Source organism: Mustelus asterias, chromosome 8 (genome assembly GCF_964213995.1).
Source record: "Mustelus asterias chromosome 8, sMusAst1.hap1.1, whole genome shotgun sequence".
Classification (NCBI taxonomy): domain Eukaryota; kingdom Metazoa; phylum Chordata; class Chondrichthyes; order Carcharhiniformes; family Triakidae; genus Mustelus; species Mustelus asterias.
The window spans coordinates 74763289-74786716 of NC_135808.1; the positions used below are offsets into that span (position 1 = coordinate 74763289).

General features: G+C 43.0%; 2 protein-coding genes across 3 annotated transcripts in view; one reads left to right on the plus strand and one right to left on the minus strand.

Annotated features, from left to right (window-relative positions):
* LOC144497242 (spindle assembly abnormal protein 6 homolog) overlaps positions 1-8673 on the minus strand; it is a 67085-nt gene extending 58412 nt beyond the window's left edge. Inside the window, exon 1 of the mRNA XM_078218206.1 lies at positions 8591-8673. Within this exon, the coding sequence (XP_078074332.1) occupies positions 8591-8655 (65 nt within the window). The 5' untranslated portion in view covers positions 8656-8673. The remainder of the gene's footprint in view (positions 1-8590) is intronic.
* A 66-nt stretch (positions 8674-8739) lies between these two features.
* trmt13 (tRNA methyltransferase 13) overlaps positions 8740-23428 on the plus strand; it is a 29890-nt gene continuing 15201 nt past the window's right edge. For both annotated transcript variants that reach the window (XM_078218222.1, XM_078218223.1), the window contains exons 1-6: positions 8740-9157; positions 15246-15292; positions 19434-19500; positions 21103-21165; positions 21272-21341; positions 23103-23209. In XM_078218222.1, coding sequence (XP_078074348.1) covers positions 9005-9157; positions 15246-15292; positions 19434-19500; positions 21103-21165; positions 21272-21341; positions 23103-23209 — 507 coding nt within the window. In that variant the 5' untranslated portion in view covers positions 8740-9004. The remainder of the gene's footprint in view (positions 9158-15245; positions 15293-19433; positions 19501-21102; positions 21166-21271; positions 21342-23102; positions 23210-23428) is intronic.

Genomic DNA, 23428 nt, shown 5'->3' on the forward strand with positions numbered 1-23428 from the left:
ACAGTAGTGACCTAATTGAGTGTAGCGCATCAGGGAGGATCTCTTGCCAGCGGGAGACTGAAAGACCCTTAGACCGGAGAGCTAATAAAACGGCCTTCCAGACTGTCGCATTCTCCCTCTCCACCTGTCCGTTCCCCCTGGGGTTGTAGCTGGTGGTCCTACTCGAGGCTATGCCTTTGGAGGGTAGGTACTGGCGCAGCTCGTCACTCATAAAAGAGGACCCCCGGTCGCTATGAATATAGCTGGGGAAACCAAACAGGGTGAAGAGGCTGTGCAGGGCCCTGATGACCATGGCCGAGGTCATATCTGGGCAGGGGATAGCAAAGGGGAACCGCGAATATTCATCAACGACGTTGAGGAAGTAGATGTTGCAGTTAGTTAGAGGAGGGGAGGGGGCCTTTGAAGTCAACGCTCAGGCGTTCGAAAGGGCAGGTGGCTTTGATGAGGTGTGCTCTGCCTGGCCGGTAGAAGTGCGGCTTGCACTCCACGCAGACTTGGCAGTGCCTGGTTACAGACCTGACTTTCTCGATAGAATTGGGCAGGTTCTGGGCCTTGATGAAATGGAAGAACCTGGTAACCCCCGGGTGGCAGAGGTCATCGTGGAGAGTCTGTAACCGGTCTAGGTTCGCGCTGGCACAGGTCCCCTGGGACAGGGCGTCTGGGGGCTCATTGAGCTTCCCAGGCTGGTATAAAATGTAATTGTAGGTGGAGAGGTCGATCCTCCACCGCAAAATCTTATCGTTCTTGATTTTGCCCCGCTGCGCGTTGCTGAACATAAAGGCAACGGACCGTTGGTCCGTGAGCAGGGTGAACCGTTTGCCAGCTAAGTAGTGGCGCCAGTGCCGCACCACCTCCACGATGGCTTATGCCTCTTTTTCGACAGAGGAGTGACGAATTTCAGGGCCCTGGAGGGTGCAAAAGAAGGTGGCCACGGGTCTGCCCGCCTGGTTAAGAGTGGTGGCTAGGGCAAAGTCAGACGCATCGCTCTCCACCTGGAATGGGGTGGATTAGTCTACGGCGTGCATCGTGGCCTTCGCGATATCCGCTTTTATGCAGTCAAAGGCCAGCCGGGCCTCCGCCGCTAGGGGAAAAGATGTGGATTTGGTGAGCGGACGGGCTTTGTCCGCATAATTGGGGACCCACTGGGCGTAGTATGAGAAGCAGCCTAGGCATCTCCTCAGCGCTTTGAGGGTGGTGGGGAGGGGAAGTTCCAAGAGGGGACGCATGCGGTCGGGGCCGATGACTCCGTTCTCCACAACACAACCAAGGATGGCGAGGCGACGCGTGCGGAATACACACTTCTCCTTATTGTAGGTCAGGTTAAGGAGTGCCGCAGTGTGGAGGAATTTTTGGAGGTTGGAGTCGTTGTCCTGCTGATCGTGGCCGCCGATGGCCCGCAGCCCGTTCTGGTCCACCATTCGGTCCACCTCACGCTAGAAAACAGAGACCCCGTTGGTGATGCCGAAAGGGACCCGAAGGAAGTGGTAGAGACGGCCATCCGCCTCGAAGGCAGTGTATTGGCGGTCTTCCGGGCGGATAGAGAGCTGGTGGTATGCAGACTTCAAATCAATGGTGGAGAACACCCGATATTGCGCAATCTGATTGACCATGTCTGATACGTGGGGAAGGGGATACGCGTCCAGCTGCGTGTATCGGTTGATGGTCTGACTATAGTCAATGACCATGCAAAGTTTCTCCCCAGTCTTGACAACCACCACTTGGGCTCTCCAGGGACTGTTACTGGCCTCAATGATCCCCTCCCCCAGGAGGCGTCGCACCTCGGACTTGATGAACGCTCTATCTCCAGCGCTGTACCGTCTGCTTTTGGTGGCAATGGGCTTGCAGTCGGGGGTGAGGTGCTCAAAGAGACCTACCAGGAGGCAATCGATCTCCTCAAGAGCCAATACAACTGGCAACCGAACGAAGTCTACATGCTAGCCACTCGCAGACAGCAGCCCGGGGAATCGACTGAGCGCTGACGCGGGCGTGGAACACTTGCAGTTGCAGGCTCTGCCGAGTGCACGCAGTTCACACAAGAATTGCTCAGTCAGCGCTCACATCTTCGCAGAGACCTACCAACAATTCAATCAGCTAATTCAGAAAGTTGAGTATCACCGTGGGTTACCTTCCTATGCTGAGGTACGTTGGTTGAGCTGTGGGACGTTGTTAAAGTGCTTCTTAGAAATGAGATGAGATCAAAGAATTAATGAACAAGAATAATAAATCCATGGCTGAACTACAGAACACCGAATGGCTGGTAGACCTGGCCCTGTTAGTTGACATTATTGGACATCTTATTATCCTGAACACAAGAATGCTGAGATATGACTGAGTTCTATGACAGTGTTCATGCCTTTGAAAATTAACTAATTACTTGGGACAAACAGTTGTCACTTTACAAAATGACACATTTTCCTGCATTGAAGTCTCTGCTTGAGAGTAGTGACTCGTCATGTAGCCAGAATTTTAACAGAAATGTAGAAAAGATTGCTGAACAGAAAAGAGAATTTGAGGAAAGATTTTCAGACTTTAGGAGTCACAAGCACGAGCAGTTATTCAGCACCCCATTTTCTATTCCTGTGGAAAACACTCTAGTGAAGAGCAAATAAAACTCATTGATCTTCATTATGACACCAAACAAAGAAAAGTTCACAACAGTGAAAATTCAGGAGTTTTATGGCGATTGAGGGGAGAATTATATTCAAATGAAATTGTATACGTCAAAAATGTGATCAATTTTTGGCACAACATATTTATGCAAGCAACTTCTTTCACTAATGTATAGTAATAAATCTAACTGTGTTCTAATTTGACTGACAAACATTTGAACACTGTTCTAAAAATAGCTTCCACTCAATCCGAACATTGAAAAATTGGCGATGGAAAAACGAAGTCAGGCACAGTGAGATCAACTTAATAGTTAATATGTTCCATTGGTTGTCTATTCTTTCTTTGATAGTTAAATATTTCATTAATTTTATTTGCTTTTCAACAGCTATTGTAATGCATATACTCGGCTTATTAAAGTTCTTATAACTGGAATATCTGGGTCTCATTGCATACATCCTTAAGGATATTTATTTTGTAAAACAATATTGATTTGGACCCCAATAACTTTCATAGGAAAAAATGTGGCCCTTTGGATAATTTGAATTCGATACTCCTAGTCTACTGGATGGGTATGGACAAGCAGCAGAAAACTCCCAGTATCTTAAAACAGTTGATCACACTATTCTCCTCAAAAACCTCCCCAACTCCATGAGGCTGCCATTGCACGGTTTAATTTGTAACTATATGATTGTAGCCAATGCTTCTCCAAAATTGGTTTCTCACTCCTCTCCCACAGTTTCACCTTTGCAGTCTTCTACTACATTCCCTCCTTACCTCCATGTAAGCCCTTAACAAAGCTGTCAATCTTGGGATTGGCTTTAAGGCGATAGCTTTAAATAATAGTGAGGGAGGTGAGTGGAATCCATGGCATGAATTTGTAGTGAGTACTTAAGACAATGGCTTCAATCTTCCTAATGTTTAACTGGAAAAAATTGTGGCTTCTCCAAGACTGGATGTCAGGTAAACTATTTTACATCACAGAGAGTTGCTGAGGTAAATCTGGGTTTCACCGTATATACATGGCAGCTGACCCAATATCCTTTGGTGATTTCGCCAAGGGGCAGATGAGGAAGATATAGATAAAGAAGAGAGAGTTAAGGATAGACACTTCAGGAACTCTAGAGGCAACGGTGTTGAGATGCTGAACCAAGAAAGAGCATGCAACTGAGCTGGTCCAGGGAGGAGAGACACTGGAAATGGTTGGTGTCAGAATCCATTTGAAAAGCTGCAGAAAATCACAGGACACGAGACAGAATGCTCCACTGTCAGAGGGGACGTCTTTGGCAATTGCTGCAGCAAGCAAATTTGGGAGGCGAAAATATTTTCAAGGTCTTTGGAAAAGAAAAATGGCTATAGGTTGCAAGGATTGAGTGCATGTCTTTTTGAAAAGGGAGCAATGGCAGCAGATTTGAAAAGGATAGCAACATGAATTCTATCCACCAGATTATGTAACAGAGTAATATGTAATGAAGTGCGCTGCTTCAATAGTCTGAGCTTCTTTAATATCTTTTCTTAAATGTTCTTTCCATGATTCCCCCCACCCGAAATTGGCCTTACATCACTGACCAAGATAAAGTATGTGTGTTGTAAAAAAATTCACATACAAGCATACCCACATGTAGACTTCCAGTAGAGTTAATTCTATAGCAATAAAGAGCATTAACCCCAACCCATAGAATTCCTATGAAGGAGACCATTCAGCCAACTTAGTCTGCACTGACTCCTTGGAAGAGCATCTTACCAGGCCCAAAGCCTTGCCCTATCCCCGCAAATACGTCCATTTACCGTGGCTAATCCATCTAACCTACACACCTTTGGACCGTAGGAGGAATCCAGAGCACCCGGAGGAAACCCATGCGGATAAGGGGAGAACGTGCAAACTCCATACAGACAGCCACCCAAGGCTGGAATTGAACCAGGGTCCCTGGTGCAGTGCTAACCACTGTGCCACCATGCTGCCCCAGGCAACATATTGAATGTAGATATTTCTCAAAATTTCACCTCAGACATCAAGGACATATGCATTTTTAATTTTCATTTTCTTTCCTTTCAAAATCTCAGCAAGGAGCAGTGTCGCATGAAGACCTCCTGCCAATATTGCTCCTTAAACAATTCACTAGCAAATGTTTAGCATTAAATGACACAATTAGTTCTACTTTTCCTATCCATAGGCTTGCTTACAGAGCAAACCACAATGCCTATAACAAGGACATGACTCACAAATCTTCCCCCAGTGTTTAGTGAAATCATAGAAATCATAGAAACCCTACAGTGCAGAAGGAGGCCATTCGGCCCATCGAGTCTACACCGACCACAATCCCACCCAGGCCCTACCCCCACATATTTTACCCGCTAACCTACACATCCCAGGACTCTAAGGGGCAATTTTTAACCTGGCCAATCAACCTAACCCGCACATCTTTGGACTGTGGGAGGAAACCGGAGCACCCGGAGGAAACCCACGCAGACACGAGGAGAATGTGCAAACTCCACACAGACAGTGACCCGAGCCGGGAATCGAACCCGGGACCCTGGCGCTGTGAAGCAGCAGTGCTAACCACTGTGCTACCGTGCCACCCTGCTAACCACTGTGCTACCGTGCCGCCCAGCTTTTAGTGGTACACCAAAAGCTGGAAAGATACCACTAGGTACAGCCAAGTAATAGATCCATTCAGGTGAGAGAGTGTCCCCTCCAGCAAATCTGGCTCACCAGTGGTAAGATGGAGATTTTGATTTTTTAAACACGATGACATTTTTTATGATCAGGAGTCAGTACACACCACTACCATTTACAGCACAGCTGTCAACATCAGGAAACTATACGGTCTGGATTTATGATCAAAAGAATGAAAATGATCACAAACCAGCATCCTAAAATCCAAACCATCAACACAACATTTCCGCATTCAAAGTATATTTTTCTTAGCCAAATCGTATTGCCTTAAGCTTACTAACATTATTTGCCAATTTCACCATCATATCCCTTGCAACTTCCTTCATGCTGCTACTTTAGTATTTAAAGATTTAAGACAGAGTTGAGGAGGAATTTCTTCTGAGGGTAGTCAACCTGTGGAATTCTTTACCGCAGAGGGCTGTAGAGGTTGGGTCGTTAAGTATGTTCAAGGCTGAGATGAACAGATTTTTAATCAGTAAGGGAATTGAGGGTTATGGGGATAAGGCGGAAAAGTGGAGTTAGGGATTATCATAGCAGTGCAATCATGATCTCATTGAATGGTAGAGCAGACTCAATGGACCGAATGGTCTACTTCTGCTCCTACGTTTTATGGCCTTATAGTGTATGAAAATTTAGACAACAGACTGCTATATTCAAGTCATTGGCACAGACTGAACAGACCTGAACTCCGATCAGACTCTCCAGGACACATCTACCTTCTTCCAACCACTCTTTAGAAACTCTTACTTCCCATTTCCATTTCTCTTACCAGTTTTTAATCCAAATTTTTGCCCTCACCCCTAATTTCATATCCTTAACCTTCTCTAATAGCCCCCAATGTGGCACCTTGCCAAAGATTTGTGAACGTCCATGTACACCACCTCCATTGCATTTCCCCCATCTGCCTTATCTGTCACTTCTTCAAGGAGCTCAGTCAGGTTGAACTTGAACTGAGTTACTTCACAATTTTAGAAAATTTGCCTGTCAATAATCCTCTAGTAATTATATGAGGAGAGATTTGATAGAGGTGTATAAGATTTTGAAGGGTATAGATAGAGTGAATGCAAGCAGGCTTTTTCCGCTGAGGCTAGGGGAGAAAAAAACCAGAGGGCATGGGTTAAGGGTGAAAGGAGAAAAGTTTAAAGGGAATATTAGGGGGGGCTTCTTCACGCAGAGAGTGGTGGGAGTGTGGAATGAGCTGCCGGATAAAGTGGTAAATGCGGGGTCACTTTTAACATTTAAGAAAAACTTGGACGGGTTCATGGATGAGAGGGATGTGGAGGGATATGGTCCAAGTGCAGGTCAGTGGGACTAGGCAAAAAATGGTTTGGCACAGACAAGAAGGGCCAAAAGGTCTGTTTCTGAGCTGTAATTTTCTATGGTTCTATCATCCCATTTCTGATATATCGTTGCACATAATGTGACATTCGTTTCTTTTAAATGCATGGCAAATTTGTCATGTTGTAATAACGCCCTTCAGCCTGTTATAGAAAGCATTGTAGCGTAAGATTTTTTTATGCAGCTGTTGAGATGCTGGTATTTAAATTTGATTGCCTTGAGGAAAAATCCCCAGCTGTCTTGTCTCTTTGCTGATTTTCTTTCTACATGGCAGATACAAATTGTTTCAGTGCCGAGCTCACCCAAAAGACCGGCGCAGAGGACCGCCGTTTTCTTGCTGTTATGACATTGTTTTGTTTGGGAAAATTCCACCCCACAAAAAGAACCTAACCATCAACCTTGACATTCAGTTGTATTTCTAAATCTGAATTTTGCACCATCAATATCCAGGGACCACCATGGACCAGAAATTCAAATAGACCAACAACATAAATGTTATAATTACTAGAGCAGGCCAAACGAGTGAGTGACTCACCAAATCTTCATCATTATCCAAAAGACTACCTGGATGAGTAAAGCCGCAACAAGTCTCAAGAAGCTCGACACTAAAGGCAACACAGTCCATTTCCTCCCAAACATAGGGCAGCACAGTGGTTAGCACTGGTGCCTCACAGCACCAGGGACCTGGGTTTGACTCCCAGCTTTTTTGATTTGATTTGTCACATGTATTAGTATACAGTGAAAAGTATTTTTCTTGCACACTATACAAACAAAGCATACTGTACATAGGGAAGGAAAGGAGAGAGGGCAGAATGTAGTGTGACAGTCATAACTAGGCTGTAGAGAAAGATCAAGAGATTGAATTAAAGCATTGTTAGAGAGTTTAAAAGAGTTAGAATAAAGTTTTAGAAGCATAGAACGAGAGTAAAAGATTGAATTAGAAGGTATGCTGGGTACAGCTTGCAAGATGTCACCACGCTCCGGCACCACCATTGTCTGTGTGGAGTCTGCACATTTTCTCCATGTCTGTGTGGGTTGCCTCCAGGTGCCCCCGTTTCCTCCCAGTCTGAAAGACGTGCTGGTTAGGTGCATTGGCTATACTAAATTTTCCCTCAGTGTACCCAAACAGATACCGGCCCGAGTGTGGCGATTACGGGATTTTCACAGTAACTACATTGCAGTGTTAATGTAAGACTACTTGTGACACTAATAAATAAGCTCAATAAACATTAAAGATTTAATTCCAGCCTTGGGTGACTGCCTGTGCGGAGTTTGTACGGTCTCCCCAAGTCTGCATGGGTTTCCTCTGGGTGCTCCAGTTTCCTCCCACACTCCAAAGATGTGCGGCTTAGGTTGATTGGCTATGCTAAAATTGACAAATTAGTGTCAGGGGGGTTAGCAGGGTAAACATGTGGGGTTACAGGGATAGGGTCTGGGTGGGATTATTGCCCTGGGTGGGATTATTGCCGGTGCAGACTCGATGGGCCAAATTGGGCTCCTTCTACACTGTAGGAATTCTATGAAACCCAGGCTGTATTCATTTTAAAGCACAGTAAGAAGTCTCACAACACCAGCTTGAAGTCCGACAGGTTTATTTGGTAGCACAAGCTATCAGAGCACTGCCCCTTCATCGGGTGAGTCGCCTGTTAAAGGAGCAGCGCTCCAAAAGCTTGTGCTACCAAATAAACCTGTTGGACTTTAACCTGGTGTTAGACTAATTACTGTGCCCATCCCAATCCAATGTCGGCATCTCCACTTCATTTTAAAGGTGAGATACGCGAAAAAACAGGCGACATGTAAGGACTAAATATAGTGCAGCGATGGGCAGAAACCCCAGGCGATATAGGATATTTAAAGAGACATTTAAAACGCTCCATTAAATCTTATCGAATAATCTGGGATGCAGAATTTAAAAACATCCCAGCAGATAACCGATGTGCAACCCCCATTAAAGAGCGGCCATTTCACCTCTCTTCGCAGTCTTTACATCGAGCGAGGACCCGCACGGTCTCACTGAAGAGCTCCCGGCTCATGGCGGATTCCCCCACATTCAAAACTTGGCGCCTCGGCCTCGCGCACGGCCGTTGGGGCGGGGCGGGGAGGGGCCAAGCAAGGCTGCTCTTTGACCTTTAACCTTCGGCCTCTGCTTCTCGCGGCGAAGCCGGGTTAAAGCTGCGGGATCTTCCTCACGCCGGGCGATACCAACTGTCAAAGCGCCTGACTGACCGTTAACCTGGGGCGGAACTCCGTCCTTGAGCTGGCAGAACACTTTATTTCGCGCCTCCCTGCAACTAGTTGTGCGCTGGGGGCCTGTCTGGAAAGCCGGCCTGTGTGGTTCTGTTTTGACTGGGGGCTGGTGCAGGAACAGGAACCGCCGCCAGCATGACCGGCGAGAGGGCTGCAAATGGCATCCAGGCGCCGCTGTCAGGGAGGTGCGGATACTTCGTGGAAAAGAAGAAGAGATATTGCAAAATGATCGTAGCGGAAGGGAAGCGTCTCTGTGGGGAGCATGCGAATACAGCACCAAATAGTGAAGTATGCCAACTCCTCTAATTAGAAAATGACAATGAATAGTTGTTCTGGTCATTTTGATACATATATATATATATTTAAATTGCATTCATGTAGCGCTTTTCACCACCACAGGACCTCGCGAAACCTTTTATAGTCAATACATTGGAAGCCACTTGTAATGTAGGAAATGCAGCAGCTAATGTGACAGCAAGCTCTCTCAAACTGTGATATGATTGTTATGTCTTCTGCTTCACGTAGGTTAGAAATAAGCACACTTAAAATGCCAGAGATTCATCCTGCGTGCTTTTTTTTGCTGCTCTCTATGTGGCTGATAGAGACTAATCCGTTGTTATGGCTGCATAACTACAGTGAACCAGTGAAATGTGGCACCTTGTGATAAACATTTATATAACAATTAGTTCCTAGCTCTTTACAAATAATATAACATAATTGATAACCAGACAATTTTGATTCTTAATGTTGATTGATGGATAAATATTGCCCAGCACACATGGGGATAACTCCCCTGCTCTTTACAGTAATGATGTGGAGATGCCGGCGTTGGACTGGGGTAAACACAGTAAGAAGTTTAACAACACCAGGTTAAAGTCCAACAGCTTTATTTGGTAGCAAATGCCACTAGCTTTCGGAGCGTGCTGCTCTTTCGTCAGGTGGAGTGGGAGATGTGCTCCCAAACAGGACATACAGAGACACAAACACAATTTACAGAATAATGATTGGAATGCTAATCAAGCTAATCAAACCAGCAGACAAAGGAGGGGCCATCGTCATACTGAACAGAACGGATTACTGCAAAGAAGTGTACCGACAACTGAACAACGAAGAACACTACAGACAGTTATGCGCAGATCAGACCAAAGAACACACCCGTCAACTCAACACTCTGATCGAGACCTTTGATCCGGACCTTCAGAACACCCTCCGTGCTCTCATCCCACGAACTCCCGGCGTTGGAGATCTCTACTGCCTCCCGAAGATACACAAGGCAAACACACCCGGCCGCCCCATCATATCGGGCAATGGGACCCTGTGCAAGAACCTCTCCGGCTATGTCGAGGGCCTCCTGAAACCCATTGTACAAAGAACCCCCAGCTTTTGTAGCGACACTACGGACTTCCTACAGAAACTCAGCACACATGGAGCAGTTGAACCAGGAGCACTCCTCGTCACAATGGATGTCTCGGCACTCTACACCAACATCCCCCACGATGATGGCATTGCTGCAACTGCCTCAGTACTCAACGCCGACAACTGCCAGTTTCCAGATGCAATTTTACAACTCATCCGCTTCATCCTGGGCCACAATGTCTTCACCTTCAACAACCAGTTCTTCATCCAGACACACGGAACAGCCATGGGGACCAAATTCGCACCTCAATATGCCAACATCTTCATGCACAGGTTCGAACAAGACTTCTTCACCGCACAGGACCTTCAACCGATGCTATACACTAGATACATCGATGACATTTTCTTCCTTCGGACTCATGGTGAACAATCACTGAAACAACTATATGATGACATCAACAAGTTCCATCCCACCATCAGACTCACCATGGGCTACTCTCCAGAATCGGTTGCATTCTTGGACACGTGCATCTCCATTTAAGGACGGTCACCTCAGCACCTCACTGTGCCGCAAGCCCACGGATAACCTCATGATGCTCCACTTCTCCAGCTTCCACCCTAAACACATTAAAAAAGCCATCCCCAACGGACGTGCCCTCCGTATACACAGGATCTACTCAGATGAGGAGGATCGCAACAGACACCTCCAGACGCTGAAAGATGCCCTCATAAGAACAGGATATGGTGCTCGACTCATCGATCGACAGTTCCGATGCGCCACAGCGAAAAACCACACCGACCTCCTCAGAAGACACACACGGTGGACAGAGTACCCTTCGTCGTCCAGTACTTCCCCGGAGCGGAGAAGCTACGACATCTCCTCCGGAGCCTTCAACATGTCATTGATGAAGACTAACATCTCGCCAAGGCCATCTCCACACCCCCACTTCTTGCCTTCAAACAGCCGCACAACCTCAAACAGACCATTGTCCGCAGCAAACTACCCGGCCTTCAGGAGAACAGTGACCACGACACCACACAACCCTGCCGCAGCAACCTCTGCAAGACGTGCCGGATCATCGACACGGATGCCATCATCTCACGTGAGAACACCATCCACCAGGTACATGGTACATACACATGCAACTCGGCCAACGTTGTCTACCTGAAAAGCTGCAGGAAAGGATGTCCGGAGGCATGGTACATTGGGGAAACCATGCAGACGCTACGACAATGGATGAATGAACACCGCTCGACAATCACCAGGCAAGAGTGTTCTCTTCCTGTTGGGGAACACTTCAGCAGTCACGGCATTCAGCCTCTGATCTTCGGGTAAGCGTTCTCTAAGGCGTCCTTCACGACACACGACACCGCAGGGTCGCTGAGCAGAAACCGATAGCCAAGCTCCCCACACATGAGGACGGCCTCAACCGGGATCTTGGGTTCATGTCACATTATCTGTAACCCCCACAACATGCCTGGATGTGCAAAATCTCACTAGCTGTCCTGTCTGGAGACAATACGCATCTCTTTAACCTGTGGTTAATGCTCTCTCCACTCACATTGTCTGTACCTTTAAGACCTGATTAGCTGTATTAGCCTTGATTAGCATTCCAATCATTATTCTGTAAATTGAGTTTGTATCTCTGTATGCCCTGTTTGTGAGCACATCTCCCACTCCACCTGACGAAGGAGCAGCACGCTCCGAAAGCTAGTGGCATTTGCTTCCAAATAAAGCTGTTGGACTTTAACCTGGTGTTGTTAGACTTCTTACTTTAAAATAATGTCATAGGAACTTTTGTTTCCACCTGAAAGGCTCTCGATTCATCCTTTCATCTGAAAGGTGACGGGTGGAATTTTACCGGCATGCCTGCCTGAGGGTCGTAAGGCCCCGCCCAAGTCCAACGGAGAATACTGTGCTGCGAGACTTACCCACCCCAATTCCGGGGCCGGCGTGCCGGTAAAATTCCGGTTGACATCTCTGACAGTGTAGCATCAACTGGAGTGTCAACCTTGATGTTTGTGTTCAAGTCCTGGAATGGGACTTGGAATCCTGTGACTCTCATGCACAAGTGCTACAAACTAAGCCATGGCTGACATATCAAGCCTTTACACAAGGATCACTGTAAACATTTATTCAACCTTCAGTTGGGAGGCATAGTCAATACCGTGGAAGACTTGTAAGAAGACATTCTTAGAAACTTGCTGCACAGTACACTGCTCATAACATAAGAAGTAAGAGTAGTCCATTCGAGCCTGCTGTGCCATTCAGTAAGATCTTGGCTGATCATCTACCTCAACCCTTTTTCCACACTATCCCCATATCAAGCAACCTGCCTTGAATCTGCTCCGTGACGTGATCAGCCACAATTCTCTGGGGCAAATAAATTCACAACCACTGAAGAAATTTCTCCTCGTCTCAGTCCTAGATGGCTGACCCTTTATTTTGAGACTGTGACCCTGTGTTCTAGACTCCCCAGCTGGGAGACTTTCCTCAGCCTCTACCCTGTCAAACCCTTTAAGATGTTTCAATTCAATCACTTCTCATTTTCCAGGGAATATAGCTACTTGTGCCTGTGCTGACTCTTTGAAATAATAGTTGTGCTTCATCCCACATCCCTTCTTTTTGTCTCTAACCCTGTAAGTTTGTCATTCTCAAGTAACTATTCAACTCTTTTTTTAAAAAAATATTGATAAACATGAATAAACTTGTTTTGGAAATTAACTTCAGTCTAGATTAAGTGTGAGATGTTGCACTTTGTTCGGAAGAGGAGGATGTGTAATCCCTGGAAAATAAGAGTAAGCATTGGAACAAAAACTCCTAGGGCTATAGATACACATAATTAAGAGTTTATTAATATCCTGTAATTTGTTGCAATCCTCAGTATTGACTATCCCCCGACTTGAGTGTTTGCATATTTGGAAGTTGTGTTTTCTACTCCAAAGTCTAAATTGTTCATATAAATTGTGAACAACAGTGATCCCAGTACTGATTCTTTTGGGACCTAATTTCCCACATTCTGGGCGAGATCTTCCCCAAAAAATCTAACTGCTGAATGAACGAGAAAACGGGAGAGTTTCAGACCCGTTCTTTGGTTGAGTTTGATAAGGCAATCTTTTGACACTGTCACTATTTTGGACAGAAGTGCAATTCTCAACAGTAGGGGAGGTGGAGCCTAAGCTTGCAGGTGAAGCCGGCAGCAGAGCGCTTAGGGCGCTAGTGAACTGGGAGATCTCCTGTTACCACCCCCACCCAATGGACATTGCCACACCCCCCCACCCCCCATGTCTCCAGAGTTCCCTATCCCTGTTGCTCACACCCCCCGTGCAAAGCTCCTCACCCACCACTCACTTCCTCGTGCAGAGTTCCCCCTTGCCTCTTCCCCCCCCGCCACGCCCCCCCCCCCCCCACTGCTGAGCTCCACCCATCATAGCCACACCCCCACACAAGCTCCACCCCCTTGGCACTGCTGCTGACATGGGGTGCCTGGTTTGCAGTGTCAGGGTGCCAGGCTGGCACTGCCCCTTAGGCACTGCCCAGCCCTGCCCCTGACCACCCGGGGGCATTCAATGGCCTCCAATTCCCCTGGCGTGTCATTGCATCCGGTTCCCATTCATGGGGACCATGAGTGATTCTCGTCGGTGAGAGAAGGGGAAAACATCTGGGAGTCCAAAAGTGGTCATGCCAGGTGCATTAATGACAAAACATGTCATTAATATTTAAATCGGCGCAAAGACGATTGTGCTGGCAAAACACAGCCAGGAAGACGGCTTTCAGTGTGAGACCACTTTGTGCCTGGCGCAAAATCCTCGTGTGCTATCAATCAGTGCAGCAGGCCAAACTGATCACGCCCTCTGTTTTTCTGAATAGCTATCCTTTACTCAATGTTTTCTGTCTTTCAGCCAACTAACATGCTGCTACTTGCCCCCTGACCTTGCATTATCTGACCTTATTCATTACTCTATTGTGTGGTGCTGTATCAATGACCTTTTGGAAATCTTGATGTATCACATCTTTTACATTACCCTTACCTGCTCTGTTACCTCTGCCAAGAATTCAGTAAGATTGATGAAGTAAGTTTATTCATTTGAATCCATGTTAACTATTCATTATTATATTCTTGGTTTCTAGATGTTTTTCTATTTTCTCCTTTAATAGGAGATTCTATTCTCTTTCCCACCACAGATGTTAAGCTAACTGTCCATGGTTCGCTAAGCATGTTAAGTTTTAAGTTGTAAGTTTACAACTGGCATGCACATTTTTCTAACAGATTGTTAAAAATGCATGATCTGCTATTTCTTCCTTGTGTTCCTTTAAACTGCATGGATATAATTCGTTCGGACCAGGAATTTTATTGTCTTTGAGTTTGATTAATTAATTTAATGTTTCTCTTTATTAAAAATGTGATTTTATCATTTCTAATATTATCTTCCAATCTCACATCCACCTGATTGTTTTCCTAATTAATAGTGAAGCAAAATAATTAATTACTATTTCTGCAATCTTGGTTTCACTGCCTGTGATTTATTCTGTTAATCTGTATGTCTATACCTGCTTTGTGAGAAACTGAATGTTGAGGTTGTGTGCAGATTGCTTAAATTTGATTTAGCAGCTGGGGCGGGTGGGGAGAGAAAAGACCAAAAGTTCAGAGTTTTTGGTGAGCTATCAAAATTATGCACTTAGTCACCTTGATGTTCATTTGAAGGACATTCTAGTCTTTACACCTTAATGTAATATATACAATGAGATGAGAAATCTGACAGCACCGAAATATCCCAAGGCTGAGATTGGCATAAATGTCCAATATTTATCCTTTATTGTTTAATGTCAGTCCACCAAAAATTGAACTATTTTACACTAGTTATAAAGTTGAGCTCTGAAAAACATTCTGAAATGTGCAGATTAATGTGGATCATTCATTGATAGCTGGAGATTTAACTGCTGTTATCAATTTCCTAATTTAAAAAAAGTTTGTCGCCACACATATTCCAGTTAAATCTTTAAAAAATTTCCTTGCAGGGTGAAAACCAAAGAAGAAGAATTCCATGTCCCCTTGACCCAAAACAGTAAGTACGATAGGCAGAAATTAACTAATGTGTGTTTTAACCTTATTTAAGATGAATTAAATGGTCAGCTTGATGCAGTTGGTAGTCAGAAGGTTTTAGATTCGAGTCCACACCAGGACTTGAATATACAATTGAGTCTGATACTCTAGTAACATACTGAGGGAGTGTGATCCTTTGGATGGGATGTTAAACCAAGGTCTTGAATGCCTGATCACTGGTTTCTCTCTCTCTATCTCAATCCTTTTTCTCTCTCTCTCAACCTTTTCGCACCTGACGTTGTACAGGTCAGGTTTTCATCTGTTTCTGTAACTAATCATTCCTGGAACAGGTTGCTAGTCTGGCACCAGGGGCCTATAGTTTGAAGGGCATTACACCATATCAAGCATAGCTCCACACAGGCATGCACACATGCGGACACGGAGAATGTGCAAACTCTGCACAGATTGGCCTCAGGCTAGAATCAAACCGTTGCGAGGCAGCAGTGCTAACCACTGTGCCACCCCGATCACTGGTTTTGGAGAATTTTAAATTGGGAAAAAGGGTAAGCTGTCCTAGTTCTTTGTTCGTACCCACCAACACCACAGATTAACTGACTTTTCATTTAATTGATTTTTGGTTCTTGTTCTGTGCAAAATGCTTTTTATATTTGATTGTACAATAAAAGTTGCTGCAGTTTAAAAGTGATTTGTTGTATGTAAATGCTTTAGGCCTTTTCTTAGATATGATAATGTGTCAGAGAAAAAACAAGTCCTTCTTTCCTTTCCTGTGCCCTTGGTTAAAAATCCTGTTTTTGCACACCCAGTGGATTAGATCATAGGGCGTTATCTTATATTTAAAACATAATTATCATTTAAATGTAACATTTTGGAAGAAGAAGTGAGCAAAGCGCTACAAGAAAAGACAATTTGTAGGTATTTGATTTGAATGTTTAAAACAAAACAACACTGTCCCTTCTCCCAACTCATAATAGTTATTCCCTCTTGCAAGTTTCTATAAACAGATAGCACACTATCACTAGCTGGTTGGAATGTTGGGATTACTGAATCAATGTTCTTCACAAAAATATTAAATGTGTAAATGTATTGAATGCAGTAATATTCTTCTTGATGTAATATACATGACTTACTCCAGAGAGCAGACTAGATGGCTAAAATACGAGGAAAAACAATAAACCATTTGAAATTTATTGACACTTCTGGACTGCAAAATATCCTTTTTAATATAATATCAAAAAGATGACAAGAAAGAATGTCAACTTCAACACGTGGAAGTTTGAAATGTGCACTGGGAGGCTCAGTTTCACTGGGAGAAAAAAATAGTCTGTGGCCAGAAGAAACAATAATAGTGAAGCTGTTGAAGTTAGTTGCTGAGGAACAAATCCCATCTCTTGCATATCTGTTGTCCAGTAAGTGTAAGTGATGTATTTTCTTATTATTGATTAACATTGTGCATAAATTGCAACTTATGCAACATCAGTATAAAACTATAAAGTCTCTCATTTTTGTGTGCAGAATTCTTTTTAGAAATACTCTACCAATGCACTTTATCTGCATAAATCCCTTTTTATCTAGTAGTGTCCATAGTTACCTATTTCCGTTTTAATTTGATGTGTATTATGTATTATTGCCTTTGTCTCCACAGAGGAGTTCACCTTGTTCAATAGGAACATAAGAAAACGATGAACAACAGAAGACCAGTTGACCTATCTCATGACACACCTGGGTTTAATTCCGGCCTCAGTCTGTGTGGAGTTTGCACATTCTCCTCGTGTCTGTGTGGATTTCCTCTGGGTGCTCCATTTTTTTCCCATAGTCTAAAGATGTGCAGGTTAGATTAATTGGCCAAGCTAAATTGTCCCTTACTGTTAGGAGGATTAGCAGGATAAATATATAGGGTAACGGGATAGGGCATGGGTGGGATTGTTGTTGGTGCAGGCCCGATGGGCCGAATGGCCATCTTTTGTATTGTAGAAATTCTGTGATTCTACTTTCCTCCCAATTCTTCACCTCCCCTCTACCACCCCAGAGCCTTATAATCCTCTGCAAAAGGTAAACAAACAAACTATGTTGCAGAACAATAATGAGCTGTGGGATACGAAGGAAAACAATGATGAGGAGTTGTGTCCGCTACTACGTAAAACATTAGGAGCTCTATCACCAATAATCTAATCTCCATTAGGAATTTCCAGAAATACTGTGGACATTAAAGATGTCCTGCAACAGTAGCAGTGAGGACATGAGCAATAGATGCTGGCCTTTCAACAACAATTTTATGGGGATCAAAACAGATTTAAGTCTTGCACAAGATTGGAAGGGTATTGCAAGCATTGCAAAATCGAAGTGTTCCTTGAATGCATTTAGCCATTTCATGCTATTGTATTCAAATAATTACTTTTTTAAAAAAATCAATGTTGGACTTGCCTACTTTTTAAATAAATTATTTCTCTCAATGTCTCTTGTGTTTTTTATCCTCTTTGTCAGTTTTTAAAATCGTTTGTGTCAGAATGGAATCTTAAATATGAAAGCAGTTTACCCTTTTCGATTCTTTTACCACTTTATTTTTGAATTGGCTTTCACCCTTTTCTAATGAATTCCTTCAGTTCACCATTCTGAGTAAATGGAGTTATCTACATCATTGCCAATCCGAATGTATTAATACTTCAAATAAGGTATTATCGTAATCAAAATAACTTTCACAGTTTCTGTTTGAAGCCAACAATCAATATTTGTTACAAAGGACAATTTTCATTTTGTTTGTAACTATTTTTAAAAACGGAATGAAATAAGTATAGAAATATTCCTTTTATAACAGATCCGTGTATTTGTAGTCTCACATCTTTAGCCACTTCCTTTTCTTCTGCTGCACATTATCTTTCATCATATTACATTAATTTTAAATGTGAATAAACACCTGCATTAGCACTGAACAATATCCTGCTTTACCATCACTGTCCACACTACCACTGTGCTGTCTGACATCAAGTGATGCATGAGCCAGTTTTCTTTAGAACAGGAAATACTGAAGCCATTCTGTTTCAACTGTGACTCTCAGTTTCATTCTTCCCCATGTATCATCCATGTCTAATTTGTCCCTGAACTGATCTTCCAGGCTGATACCCTATTGATTGTGAAGATCAGTGTAACCACGCACCCCTCAATCCTTTCCCACTGCTGCTGTAATTCTTGTCCAGGCCCTTGTTATCTTCAGGTTACACTTCTAATATGTTCACAACAGTCACTCTTTAATTTTATATTGGATGTACTAATTTACCCCTTACTTCACTGTTCATCTTACATCCTTCATTAAATCTTATTTCTTTATCAATCCTGCCCTTAACAACCTCCACTAATTCTCCTACACCCAGTGCTTTGATTTAATAATTCTCATTTTTATCTATAAATTACTACATAGCTTTTCCCCAACCTCTATGACTTCCTCTCGCTCTTTGTTCTCATCTACACCCTTCTGAATGTGGATTATTGAGCACTCATGTTCCACACCCCACCACCCACCAATGTTCTATCATTCTTGGGTGAGCCTTCAATGATCACAAACCTAAACTGTTGAATTTTGAACCAAAACCTTATTGCCTTATTTAATATCTTTCCACATGCAAAATTTTTGTCAAACCCACCAACTTTTTGTTGCCTCCTCTAAACTTCTAAACTGCTTAATATATTCGCAGAACCTTGCACATTCCAAGGTTTAGCTTTTGGAGTTCTCAAGCCCTTTCCTTTGCTTTCTAACAGTTCTAGTGATTTGAACTGTTCCCCATATGCAAGTGCTCTTCAGTTTCACCATGCTTACCACAAACGTTTTTCCTGAGCTTTGTTAATGTTGACTGGTTAAGATATTTTTTATCTTTATTCTTTAGTACTTCAACCGAGACACAATAGAAATTACACTGGGGAAATATAATCCCTTGTTACAGTAATTACTTTTAATGGTAGTTCAGCAAAGAAAAAGGTATTATGTTAGATTCAGTTTCGTCTCTATATGGGGTGTGAACGTTCTGCTGAATTACTTGTTGCACTTTGGAAATATTGCATAATGCTGAGTCAAAAATATCAGCAAAAATGATTAGTCTTGATGACTAGCCAATAAGAAGCTATATTATATAAAGTATAATTATTTTTTGCAGCACAGTTGATGAAGACAAACTAGAAAAACATCTGAAAAAGTGTAATTCAAGGGAAAAACCCAAACCAGTAAGTCTTCTAAGATGTCAGTTTTTCTTTCTTTTTGTCTACAAAAATTACTCCCATGAACTTTGATTTTATTTAAATATAGGAAGGTTGGCTTTCATTTCATGTGCCAATATTTATGAAATGTCCAACAAGTGTTAATCGCAATCATGTAAAATACGTGGCGAACAAGTCAATTTAGTCATGAGTTAACAAGAGAGTGGAGCACCATCGCACTGAAACAGCAAATGTCAGCCTTTTTTAGGGGCAAGGGGACAACAGCAGTATTTGGAACAGATAAATTGGGTGATTAAAGGCTTGATTGAGGAGGAAGTTCAGTGTTCTAGAGTATCGATCGTACCACCCTTTCTATCGTAGCAACCATTAGACGGCATGGAAAACCCAACATGATGCACCCTAAATTCTGTATTCACATCATTATTAAGTAGGTTCCCACCAGAATCAAGGATGAATTTATTGCTGTGGTAACCTACAAGTCAATTAAAATTCTCAAGAGTGATATTGATAGATTCTTGCTTGGTAAGGATATCAAAGGGTGTGGAGAAGAGGCAGGTAATTGAGGTTGAGTACAGCCATATTCTAATAGAAGGGCAAAACAATGTAGAATGTAGTAGAATGTGGAAAAGTGTGAGGTTATGCACTTTGGAAGGAGGAATTGAGGCATAGACTATTTTCTAAATGGGGAAATGCTTAGGAAATCAGAAACACAAAGGGACTTGGGAGTCCTTGTTCAAGATTCTCTTAAGGTTAACGTGCAGATTCAGTCAGCAGTTAGGAAGGCAAATGCAATGTTAGCGTTCATGTCGAGAGGGCTAGAATACAAGAGCAGGGCTGTACTTCTGAGGCTGTATAAGGCTCTGGTCAGACCCTATTTGGAGTATTGTGAGTAGTTTTGGGCCCTGTATCTAAGGAAAAATGTACTGGCCTTGGAAAGGGTCCAGAGGAGGTTCACAAGAATGATCCGTGGAATGATGAGCTTGCTGTATGAGGAACGGTTGAGGACTCTGGGTCTGTACTAGTTGGAGTTTAGAAGGATGAGGGGGGATTTTATTGAAACTTGCAGGATACTGTGAGGCCTGGATAGAGTGGACGTGGAGAGGATATTTCCAGCAGTAGGAAAAACTAGAACCAGAGGGCACAACCTCAGGCTAAAGGGACGATCCTTTAAAACAGAGATGAGGAATTTCTTCAGCCAGAGAGTGGTGAATCTGTGGAACTCTTTGCCGCAGAAGGCTATGGAGGCCAGGTCAATGAATGTCTTTAAGACAGAGATAGATACGTTCTTGATTGATAAGGGGATCAGGGGTAATGGGGACGAGAAAAATATCAGCCACGATTGAATGGCGGAGCAGACTCGATGAGCCGAGTGGCCTAATTCTGCTCCTATGTCTTATGGTCTTAAAACAGGCTGAAGTGAGTGAATGGCCTACTTCTTTTCCTATGTATTTGCTGAAAGACACGAGTTCTTTTAATTTTTTCTATTTACACATTTTGTTTCTTTCAAACTAAGGTCATATACAGATTCTTACAATTAAATGTAATATATTTAATTTCTTTAATCTTTTTCTAATCCTTGTTACTCCTACTTTGTTTTTCACATTTCAGATTTTCTATATTAAAGGGATCAATGGGGGTTATGAGGATGCAACGGAGACACCCAAACAACAGGTACAGCTTCCCACAAGGTGAAAAATAGATATGTATATTTTAATGATTACCTTTAATTTATCTTCAGCAAAGTAATTTATTACTCTATCTCTTAAATATATTCAAGGTTTCTATTTGCTCTTTGTCCAAAGAAGAACTGGAGACAATGATCAAAAAGCTCCTCAAGGCAACCAGCAGTGAGTATTATGCCATACATTTACACAACTTAAAGGAGGGTCACATAAATAAAATATATATATATATATAATTTGCATATATATATAATGTGCAGCGTTGGATTCTGTTTTAAGAAAGAGCTATCATAAATGTACTTCATAGAATGCCAAACCTTCAATCCTTTGAAATTCATAGGAGTAGTTACTCCCACTAAGCTGAAGGTGTCCATCAACTCGCTCAGTTGAATTAGTTTAGAACAGGTTAGTCCCACCCATGGTCCCAAGAGCTGGAATGTGGCCCCCAAAGATATTCTATGTGGCCCTGGAGCCAGTTTTCAGAATGTCAAACAGCTAAGCAAAGTGGAAGATTCTGAAAGGAGCTGCTCACTTGTGAGTCTATCAGTAGCAAATGGGGTTGGGTGGGGTGGAGATGAGAGTGCTGGGGCCCGGCAGTGGGGGGAAAAAAGGGGATTGAGGATTTAACATGTAATGACAGATTTTTATTCTTAGGATGTAAATGAAATCATGCATATGTACATGAAAAAAGCACTATATAATTTGACAGGATTTTATTGACATCTTGGTAATTCAGCACGTAGAGTAAATCATATAGACTAAGAAGAAAAAATTGAATATCCCTCCTAACTGGCTACTGGCTGAAAGAAGATGACAATCCACCCTGTATAGGAGAGAGTGAGTCTTTTAACGTTGCTTAGCAAGATTTTTCTCTATCATTCCATGATTACTCCATTTGAATTTTAATCATTGATATCCCTTTTCTACTCCATTTAAAGTACCATTTGAAGAATTTTGGTGACTTTTGTGTATTAAGGAGATAATTATAGTCCTGAACTGATAACCTAGAATTATGGGAGAAGAAAATAATTCACAAACCACTATTCCTAGCTGTCCTGTGCAGATTTACACTGCAAAGGGTGGGGTTGTGAACAGTCTGGTTCAGCCTGAGACAGTGCTTGGAGAAGGGGATGAAATCGATAATGAGGAAACAGAATTTTTAGGGGCCTGTGGCCAGAGACAATGGCCGAAAACCTACCACCTTGCCGATTCCGGATTCCCAGAATAAAAACCTCCATTGTCCTAGGGCGGGATTTTACGATCTTGCCCGAACGAGGCTATAAAATCCCGCTCAATACTTTTGGCTTAACTAAAGTTTAACTGGAGAAAATTGTGTTCATGATTTTGAAGACATCGGCTAACACCACAGATGCCATGGAGATGTCCGGGAGAGTGAGATAGAGCTGAGTGATGTCTTTATGTACATCTGGCAACTGATGTCATGTCTGTGGATGATGTTGCAAAAGGGCAGCATGAAGAAGAGAGGATAGATGCTTGTGGGCAGTGCATTAGTAACAATGTTGGACTGGAAGGAGAAGCCATTGCAGGAAATTCTCTGGCTACACTCAGTTTAGAGTGGAACCAAGTGAAGGTAGTCACACCCAGCTGAATATCAGAGGAGAGAATTGGAGGAGGGGGTAGTTGGCTGTTGAAGGCTGCAGGGAGGTCAACAAGTACAAGCACTGTGATCACAGTAATAGAGGATGTAATTTGTGACTTTGATAGGAGCTGTTTGGTTGCTGTGCAAGAGGCAAAAAACCTGAATGGAGAGGTTCAAGTATGGAGTTCCAGGAAAAAGACAGAATTGGGAGACAGCACCTTCAAGATTTTTAATAATGGTCTCTCGCCCAAAACAATTTTTAAACTAAATTGATTAACTGAAGGTATAACTTAGGTTTTCAAAATATCTGTTTTAATTACCTGCAGGTTTGAATTCTAAACTGACAGACCAAACATTAACTCACGTAACACTGCAGGAAGCTCTGAATGATCCAAAAAATGGAGATTTCGCCATTAAGCATTTGAAGCAACAGGTACGATACAGCAGTATCTATAATTTGAAATAAATCTGGTTTGTGTGTTTAGCTATATTGTATAATTTATTGCTTCAACCAGGGGAAGGGCTAATTGTAGTCCAAAGTGTGATGAAGTAATTATTTATCTACTGCTTCTAAAAATCGACAAGAACTGCAGGTGTAGGAGATGTATCTGCTTTCTTGTGTAGATAATCATGCTCACAGGGAAGTTTTTAA